Source organism: Phalaenopsis equestris, unplaced genomic scaffold, assembly GCF_001263595.1.
Source record: "Phalaenopsis equestris unplaced genomic scaffold, ASM126359v1 Scaffold000107, whole genome shotgun sequence".
Lineage (NCBI taxonomy): Eukaryota > Viridiplantae > Streptophyta > Magnoliopsida > Asparagales > Orchidaceae > Phalaenopsis > Phalaenopsis equestris.
Window position 1 is genome coordinate 5,854,220 of NW_018164549.1, and position 10,902 is coordinate 5,865,121.

The 10,902-nt window shown below is 35.6% G+C and overlaps 1 protein-coding gene across 3 annotated transcripts in view; it reads right to left on the reverse strand.

Annotated features, from left to right (window-relative positions):
• Positions 1-10,902, reverse strand: part of LOC110020669 (NAD-dependent malic enzyme 62 kDa isoform, mitochondrial) — a 150,022-nt gene that overhangs the window by 14,029 nt on the left and 125,091 nt on the right. For all 3 annotated transcript variants that reach the window (XM_020718849.1, XM_020718847.1, XM_020718850.1), the window contains exon 12: positions 2,379-2,444. In XM_020718849.1, the coding sequence (XP_020574508.1) occupies positions 2,379-2,444 (66 nt within the window). The remainder of the gene's footprint in view (positions 1-2,378; positions 2,445-10,902) is intronic.

Genomic DNA, 10,902 nt, shown 5'->3' on the forward strand with positions numbered 1-10,902 from the left:
CATCAAGCATCGCTACCATCCACTCAGAATGCGATAAGGCTTGCTGAAAAGTCTTGGAACACCAATAGAGTCAAGAGAAGCAACAAACGAGCACAAAGTGGAAGATAACTGATTATAGTTAACACAAGAGGAAATGGGATAAAAGCATTGACGATTACTTATTCGAAGAGGAATAGGCAAATCAGGATCACTAAGTGGAGGTATTGCTGAGCAAGATGATACCGATGTCATACTAGGATCAATGGAGTGAAGTCTTCTTGAGTAAACATTAAAGATAGGTGGTTTGGGCTGAGGCATTGGAGATGGAGCTAGAACAAGATTTGAACTTATGATGTGACACATTAACAATTCATTAGAATCTGGTGAGGATTTAGATATTGACGAGTCACCAAAGATTAGAGTTTGTTCATACATGAAAGGTAACAACATAAATCATGTACCTATTTAAGAGAGGAGAAAAACATAGATACATTTTTTTAGGCAAGACTATCCTAGAAAGACACACCATAATAACTTAAGGTTTTGGGCACTTGTAGGCGAGCATCACAAACAAAGCACGTACACCCAAATATGCATGGTTTAATAGGAAAACGTGAGTTAGTTGGAAATAAAACTTGGTAGGGTGTCTGGTTCTATAAAACAGAAGGAGACATCCAATTGATCAAAAACATATAGTAGAAACTACATCAGCCAGAACCGTTTATGCACATTTGTTTGAAACAAAAAAGCTTTAGCTGTCTCAAGATGTCTATTTTTCCTTTCAGCTACTTTACTTTGGGATGGATTATCGACACATGATGACTGGTGAAGCATCCTGTTTTGTGTCATGTACTCCTGAAATGGTGGAGAAATATTCTTTGGAATTGTTAATTCTCAGAATTTTAACCAAAACATTGAACTAAGTTTTAATTTTGGCACAAAAAGATTGAAAATGTAACAATACCTCTGTGCGAGACTTTAAAAAATAAAACTAAGTCATATAAGAAAAATCATCCATAAAGGTGACAAAATATCAAAATCCATTAATAAAATAGGACAATTTCCCCACACATCAGAATGAACCAACTAAAACTTTTATTAACTTTGAGAACATAATAATATTTATACTATGTAACGGAAAAGACTTTCTTCTTCTTCTTATTAGTTGAAATAATATGTTACATATTTATAAACACTTCTCTCTCTACAGATCATGAATACACCTAATATAGAAAAAGATTCAAAATTTAATCTCATCGAATTAGGCTACCTAATATACAAGCTACCTAAAATACAAGCAATATATTTAGTATTTTCCATAACAGTTTTGTTTATGTTTCACTTGAAATAAACATGTTTGGTAATGTTATAACATGTTCAATTTTTTTAAAAAAATACTTGAAACAAATTTTTAATATTTTGAGTGCTTTAAAAACAAATTAATTTATTTTTGAAAACAAATAAGTAAAAACATACAAAAAATGTACTAAACAAAAATGTGTCTAAAATTAAAGCAAAACCAAAAAAAATAAAAATGAAAAACAAAAAATAAAAGCGATCCCAAACAAGTCTTTACACAATTTATAATATCTTTCCATGTGCTTGAATATTTCAAGAACTAAATGTAATCATAGATGTAGCAAAGGTCATTTTGAAGGGATAAGTTGATGCCAAAGCACAAAATAATAACTATGATAGAGACAAGGGGTAAATACAATACACTGCAAGAAGAAATCACCAAGAAAAAAATATAGAAGAGTTATGTGATTGAATGAGATCCAATTACACACACAAACACACAGAGAGATGACTACTAGTCTAGAGAAATACACAAAGTTCCGATATTTGCCACCCAAATATCCCCAATTTTTAATTGCAAGTCTCCTTCACTCTCTTTTAAGTAATTTATTATCCAATTATCTCTCACAAATCAGAAAAGTCCAAAGCAGTGACAAAAGAATATGCTCTCTCTCTCTCTCTATTTAGTTAGCACTTTTAAGTTCTAAGTGCGCGTCCATGAAGTTAACCTCCACTCTGACAACCTCTTGATGGTCTCGCTTGAGACTCACACCCACCATCTTGAAATGGAAAATTTGTGAGCTACACCATTTGTATAAATTTTAGAGGATATTGCCAGCAAACGTTAGCATCCACCTTATCACTCACGAGCTCCACTGCAGCAATAAACATCACAATTTCTATAAAACTGTAACTTTACATATGGCAATCCTTCGTAACTTTATCAATAATTTTTTAAATAAATAATAGATAATACTCTCAAAAAATAGGGATCCTTCAAATCACAAAAATAATCCTAGATAAAAGCAGTAATCAAAGCTATAAAGCAAGCGTTTGACCTTTTTATTATGGTGAGCATATAACAGTTATCATTCCAATACCTCCTTGGAGAACAAACCACCCACTGCAGATAATCCCAGAAGTACATCGGGCTTCACTTTTTTGACCTGATATATAACAAAGATAGCTTTTGTAATCAATTAAATACATTACCCAGCAATTGAAGGAAAATTAATGACAATAATCGACAAAATAAATCATATTTACATAGCATCTTGAAACGTAGCAATTTTCATAGCAAACACAGCTTAGTTGCAAACTGATCTTTACAAATAGGATATCAAGTTAATGCTACCAATGAACATTTTATGGCAATCCTAAGATAATCAGATATATCTATACTACATATACTATAATAAAAAAAGTGGCTTGAGATTCCCTTAATATCCATTCATTTAATCTTCTAACATTGAATGCTAACCATTCATTATTATCACATTTATCTATATACTACTAAGGAAATGGCATGTGATCATATCCCCTAAAATTTAAGAAAATAAATGCCAACATTTGAGCTCTACGTAATTATTAAATCCTAAATATTTATGAATCTATCTTGTTGCCTAACACCTAAATGTTTTTTACCTAAAGCATAGGTGGTAGTAAATGCTTGAGAAGAAAATGGGGTCAAACAGTCCAACATCGCACAAATAGAGCAGCACCATCTCTAAACGCTTTGGAAGTTGTACATTCTCATTGATTGTCCTAGAGATGCTAGAAATTAGAAGAAATGGAGACGAAGTGGTTTGCAATAGAGAAGATAGAATGCATCCTCATCTACATTTATTTAGCCCCATTTTTACTCAGTTCTCAATGTAGGAAGTGAACGGGAAGGATGTTGATCTAAGAACAAGCTTCCTCCATATCAACTCCCAGCTCAATTCTATGCTCCTCATGGACATAACCTTTCTGCTTCACCGAAGTCGACAATGAATCATTAGGGTCACTGGATTAAGAAATACAAACACTTAGCTTCTGCATTGCCTAATATAACCTTTTTTTTTTTTTACTATCAATAGAAGGTTGTATCTTTATCTGTATTGCTTCAATGCATTTTAGCAAAAAGTTTGATCGCTATTTTATTTTGCTAATTTTTAACAATAAGCGATTCAACATCATGTGGTTCTGAGCTTCATAAAGATTCAGTTGGATTCAAAGTGGGACGTGAAAAACAAATTAAAGAAACTGAGTCATGATTTAGTTGTTGATTGTTCCTCTTATTTGGTTTGTTAGTTTTTAAAATTCAAGTTGAATGAAAGAAAAGATATCTCTTTGGGATTTCTCTGGCACTTTACTGATACAGGTTGTGATATGAAGATTTAATGTAAAATTTGAATGCAACATTTTTTGGTTTATAATTGCGGTTGAGTAGTTTCTTATAAATTCTCTGATTTCTTTTTTTTTTATTGAGGGTGAATGGATGAACAGAGCTCAGCATTTAAAAAATCATTCAACTTGTTTAACAAGGATGAAGATGGTTATTTTCTTTTGACTTGAGTTTCTTGCTGCTTTTCTATGTCTCTTAAGGAACTATTTTGTTTTATTTTTCTGTTAATTAGCCTTCTAGGGTGAGATATGTAAGTTTTCACCAGAATGATTTTTTTGTATTTTGTCAAGAGGTTATTACTCTTTTCAACTCGTACAGCAGTTAGAGGTTATGTGTCCGTAGCCGTGGCACCTAAACATCTTCTGGCAGGCACTGTACTGGACGAATTACTTTTTTCTGGTTTCTTTCCACTCAAAATTTGTCTTGTCACTTCCTTGTTCGGTCTTCCCAACTCCTCCAAATGTAATCTTCTTAGTAGCTGTAGTTGTAGGTGGTTGTCTGCTTTATTTCTGCTATCTCTTCATCATCAAGGCTAAGGATTAGACATCTCTAAGTGACCAATAGGGCTGCAGTTGCAAAATATTACTGATAGTTGGCTTTAGGTCTCCAAAATATCGGGCAATAGTATGTTCCTCTGGCTAGGACAATTCACATTTCATCTGAAACTGGTCAAATTGTGATATAAACTCCTCCACTAACAGGTTTCTCTGTTGTAGGGGATAGAGCTTCATAAACATATCCTAACGATAGTGAGGAGACGAGTATCCCTCTGCATCTCCTTCCTCATCTTCTCCAATCTGGTAATCTTGTTGCATCTCTCTTTTATTGCCACTGCAAGTTTTCCCACCATAAGTGCTCTATTTCAATTTCATGACCACAAGCTTCACGCTTTTGTCTTTTGGCTCCTCTTTGTACTCGAATATTCTCTCAACCGACTGCAACCATTCAATAAAATCATCTGGATCTATCCATCCATAGAACTCTGATAGACCCACTTTGACCCCAAAATCTCTATCCTCTATACGTTACCTCCTATCTCGGCCTCCTTTGGTAATGAATTCCGAACGTCATGATCTGTACTCATCACTGAAGTACTCCTTGTTAAAGGGGTTCAAATTCTCATCTTTTTCTCCTCTTCGACTCCCTATATCATGATCGAGCGCAATTTCCCCCGGGTCCCGTTATAATTTACCGCAAGTCTCTGCTAAAGTAGACGGATCTCTCACTGTATCTCTTCCTAAGAAGATTCTGACATGTGTCTCCTTGGTGGTGTTTAGGGTTTAATTTATGGGAGTGGAAAAGGGTATTTGAGGACAGGAAAACAAATTTTTGGGTTGGAGATGTGCAAGAAGGTTGGAAACCCTAGATATGGAATAGGGTTACGCTAGCTCTGATATCAAATGCTACCGCAGTAAACCCAAACCACATCAAAATAATAGTATTATTGCTGAAATTCAAAGGAGTTTACAAGCAAAGATACTTGAAAATAAGAAAAACAACACAAACACAAATACCCCCTACAAAGAGGTTCGAAGGTGGTGGGCCGTGTGTCAAGATAGTGGAAACGAAAAGTTGCAGGTTGTAGAGAGGTCTAGCGGCAGCAAGGAGAAGGGGATTTTGCGGCTGGATAACACGTAGGAGAGGATTGGTGGGGACGACAACAAGCAGCTGCGTTGTTGGAGGGTGCAACAACAAGCGATAAGTGGATTGGTAAGGGAGGCAACAAGAAACTGAGCTGTTGTAGGGTGCGACAAGCAGTAGGTGTATTGGCAGGGAAGGAAGCAAGCAACGGGTTGTTGGAGGGTGCGACAACAAGCAGGGGAAAGGGAGGGATGCGAGGAGATAATCACTATATTGAAGCAGGATATAGTCAGAAAACCACCTGTTATCGAAAACAGCCCAAGTAAGTGAGAAAGACACCCACGACAAAACATCTGAAGCAAAACTAACCTAAAACACAACAAATAACATATATGTAGTCTTAGGGTAAAGAGGAGTGAGCCCAACTCCAAATAGGAGAGACTATGCACAAGAAAGGACAGCTCAATCCTTCTCCCATCTGGATGGCGCACCCGGGCATAGGCCCCAACCAACACCCCCCCCCTAAAAATTAAGTATTGTTTGCTCTAAATTTGGTACATGCATATGATCAAGACAACTGGGAGTCCAAAAATGTGAAGGTCTATGAAAAAAAGTTGATTTTTGTAATGAACATATTAATACCATGTGCTATATGACTTTTGTGTTAAACATATAAATTTTTGGGGGGTACATATTAAAATCCATAGCCCAATTCAATTAATACCAAAAAAAAGGAGCAGAGTGCAAGAAAAAGCCAGAGCTCCAAATATTAATGTTACTTCCATGCACAAAAAGATTAATTTAAACTGAAACTCTATAAAAATGATATTTTATCAATTATATACAATAACTCCAGAACATCATATCAAGCTTATGTATGGATTATATACAAGCCGTTGCATCCATAGATCCGTTGATATCATTTTTCACAATACACAATATTCCATAATATCTACTTCTATGATTTAATATAAAATTTAACAAATACATTATCGTGATGATTTTAAAGGGATAAAAAATCACATTTTTCGGGTTGGTGTCATCAACACTACCACAACATTAACCTTATTTTTCAAGGTCCTTCTATCAATTCTATCCAATAGTGAGCTCTACAATTCATCCTCCAATATTTCGATCTTATATTCTAATATCTATGATCTGTATACAGATAAAATTGCGCAAGTTATATTTTTCATGCCATTATTGATTTTAATATAATGCTTATTTCTTTGTAATTGTGTGTGTATTTTTCTTACTTTTTTTCATTCCTGTATTAAACTGGAATAAAATAAAGTATTTTTTGATTAGTGATTAGTACTGTTAGTTTTAACGAGCAACTCTTGGATGATCTTATATTCTACTTATGCTGTCTATCTTGCATGATGCAGTTTGAGGAAGAGTAAACATAAATATAGAAAACTAAACCATCTTATTTCTGATTAAACAGGGAGTGTGCGGAGCATATGTTGAATTTCATTCATATAAAAGAGATGAAAACTCACAATGATATACAAGAAATACTCAAAAGATGAGCATAGAGACTATGATGCAGTCTCAAAGTATAAAGTTTGTTGAGGATAACGTGGAATAGCATCATGTTCCTTAGTTGCTTTTTTATATTAATTTAAGAAGTTTAAATGAGTGAGAAAACAACTTTCAAATCATGAACTTCATGAAACTCAGCCTTTAATCCTTTTATTTACTTCTGCATTAGGAGTGGCTGGCATCATAGTTTGGTTGCTCTGTAGTTGTTCTGATTTTCTTAGATTTGACACGGCTCAATTGCTTTAGTTATAATAGTGCCTGATGATTTTTCTTCTCTAATCTAATATTTCCATCCTTTTTTGAAATTCTTTTGTCACTTTTTATACCTAATAGCTACACATACTTGTTGCTTCTCATTCACCATGCCTAACTAGCTGAGAAAAGTTGAAGCATAATAGCTTGATAGATAAACCTGTCCTCTTAACAAGTGTTTCAGATTTAATTTTTGCATAGAATCAACAATAACCACAATTAAACATTTATTAATTTGACCCTAACAAACAACCAAAACACCCATCCATTCTCAAAAGCTGAAAAACCCTAGTTGCTTGTTTCAATATTTTCAGTAGAATCTGACTGCATTATGTGTAAACCAATATTTATTTATGTTCTAATATATAATGTTGAGCTTGCATTGCCATATAATTTCATTAGCTCCGTTACAATGCTGGTAAGAAATTAGAGATGAATTCTATAACAGCCATTAAACCTACTACTGTTTAATTTGTGCTGTTATTGAAATAACAACAATTTAAGCATTGTTGTAACCATGAAGATCATGTGTTCTTTGAAGTATATCAATATGTTGATTAAGAGAAAAGTGCCAAAATGGTCCCTCAACTTTTAAAGGGGATCATTTTAGTCCCTGACTTTTAAAAAGCATCAAATTAATCCCCAGTTGTTTTAAGAGGTGTTGAAGAAGTCCCACAATAAAAAAAAAAATGAAATTGGGGTTGAGGGTGTTAAAAATAGGGGTATTTTTGAAATTAAGTTATTGTAGGAGTTCATGGGCCAAAATTCAAGAATAAAGGCGTTAGACATGTATCTTAAAAAAATATAAGTTTACTAAAAATGGAATAAAAATCAAATTTCTAGAGTGTGGTTCTTAAGAAAAATTAATTACCTAGTTCGTTTGTGCCTTTGACTCGCTTCATAAATTGTTCAAATTTTAGCACATCACACTGAGCTCACTACAAAAATTGTTCTGTGACACTATCGGGCTAGCCTCAATGCTTGGATGCTCGCAGTGGTCTCACCGCTAGAGGCAACTCAAAGGCAAGAGCATTGTGCTGGCCCCACTGCTCGAGACTACTCGAATGTACTCAGTGATAGACGGTGCTCAATATGGTTTACTAGGAAAAGAAACTAAAATCTGGAAGAAAAATAAATCATATATTCAACTATTCCACCTAAAATGCGTTAATTCTATAAAAAAAGAATTAACAATTTCGTAAGTAAATCTCATTCAATCTCATTCAAATCATCATCAAACAAATTCATATTAAATGAACCCTCTAAGATATCTAGTAATTTTACCTAAATTTGCAAGCCTATTATCTGCAACAATATTTTTGCAAAGGTAAAACTATACAAATTTATTAAACTGAAAGCTGAGACTCCAGTTCAGCTTCTAAATGATATCATACCGACATCCGGCTGTCTTCACTCCTTCCAATAACTAAATATATCAAAATCATCGAAAGCATAATTTTCTGATGTCAAAAAATAATTTAATTGAGAGATAAAAAAAGACAATAGAACAAAAAAAAGAACAACCAACAAAAAAAAAACACTGTCGCCATGTATAATCAAGAAAAATCCAAAAAAATCGTTGAATCAGGGAGCATTTCATCAAGCATACTGGAGAACATCGAGATGAGATTGAAATCAAAGCTTAACTCCCCTAATCGTGCAAGGCCTCGTGTGGGCTCCATCATCCCTCTCCATCACTATTGCCCTGAAATGCCTTTTCGATGCCCCTCGGACAAGACGCTTCGAGACCTGCTTGTGCTGGCTTCACTGCTCGATTGTCATTGATGTTCAACGCCCCTGAAATGGCGTGCTCCTTATGTTGACCTCACCTCACAAGCCATAACATCCCCTTGATCATACAAAATATTAAAACTCATAAATAACCCTCCGACCTAAAACTCCTTCGTTAATTTTAACCAAAGTTTTAGATTTTTTTAATGGAGGGACTACGGTCTGTTTGGGGCAGCTACAACTATCAATAAGCTGCTGCACAACAGTTTCCCCAGGAAACTGCTGCGCAGAAGCTGGCTGACTATTTGTTTTTTGCGATTTGAAAACAACTGTGCGACAACTATTTCTGAACAAATGATCATTCTGCCTCTGTGCAGTAAAGATTGTTTGTAATAAACTGTCATAACAATACATTTGATACTTCAGAAGCAAAAATCTACTTCAGAACAATACAAAAAATAAGATATAAACCTTACTTATTCTTGTATAGTTTGTGTTGTGATGTTTTTAATATAAAATGATGGAAAAATAATATATATTTTATATTAATAATTAAATATAAAAACATGTCCATGGCGTATCGTGTCCAACTTTTTTCAATTATGTCGTGTCCCCATGTTCGTGTCTCATAAGGATCCGATGGCTTGAGAGCAATGTCGAGAGAAGTCCAATTGATGAGGTCTATGGACTTGTAGTGCCTCCTATTGATGATGCCCCACTGTGCTAAATATAGATTGCAAAGGTGATAGATAACATTGTAGAGCATTGTTCCTTTGTGATTTTATTGCTAACTGGCTTTAATGAAAAGCTCCTTGTAAAAAAAAATTGATATAGTTTTCAAACAATGTCACTATAAGGGTTTGTTTGGTTGCAAGATTTGGGCTAACTCTTTCCAAAAAATATTATTTAACAACATCAATTATATTACCTTCTTAAATCCCAATTTTTACTAGTTTTAAGGCAAAAGATTGAATTTACTAAAGGGGGAAAGTTAAGGGACAACACTCACCATATGCCTCTCATTCTTCTTCATTCAAATCTGAAATCTTGAAAATATATACCAAACAAATTATAAATAGGATCTAACATCTATCTGTTGACCTCAATTTTCGTGAGGTCTAGTTTTTCTCGTAGGAGTTAGGATCTAGCCTCAGGGGTCTTCCTGCGACTATCTTAGAACCTTAGAAGTGGTGCCCGCCTCGTTTTAGTTCGACCTGTTTCTGTCCTCTTTTGGAGTTTCGCGTGTTTGGTATCAACTTCTAACACTTAGAAGGATGAAACCGACATGAGGAAACCCAAAATGGATTCCTATAAGACCTTTCCGAGCCTTAGGTTGGCCTTCTGCACAATTCGCACTTCTGCGCGCACCAGCTTTGCAATTCAGAGAGTCGACGCGTCCGATTGCTGCAATTCGCATCGCCTGCACCGTTATTTGCCGAGGACTCGAGTAAACCACTTGTGACGATCGATCGCGGGTCGAGATTTTGTGAAATTTGAATTTCGACGCGTTTTGACCTGACTGTCGACGACGTCGTCCGAGCGACCCCGGATGACGAAACGGACTGCGCCGGCACGTCCGGAACGTCGATTTTGCCCACGGAAGACGCCCATATTGCCATATTTTCGACACGAGAAAATTGGCGCGCAAATCGATGAATTCGTCGAAACGACCTCTGATGACGAAACGGACTGCGCCACCGCGTCCGGAACGTCAATTTTGCTTAGGGAGGATATCCATTTTGTCGCGTCTTCGCGCGCGGGTAAAATTGTGTTTTAATTCATATATATAAATATATATTTACATATATATATATATATATATATATTTATATATATATATATATTTATATATATGTTAACCCTTTTACCTGTTTTCCCCCTTTCCTCTTTCGGCCCTAATCCCTCTAACGCACGCACCCGAGCTCTTCTCCTTTCCCTCTTCCTCTCGCGTGCCTAGCTTTCTCCCTTTCTCGTTCTCGAGCCGACCGAGCCTGTCCTCCTCCGTGCGAGGAAGGTTGACCCCGTTCGTCCTTGCCTGACACACTGTTGCCCGCGGTCTTCCTTCCCGAAGCGAGACCAGTCTTTATACGCTGTGGCTTTCCTCTTCTTGGTAGTTTTGGCTCTGTGAG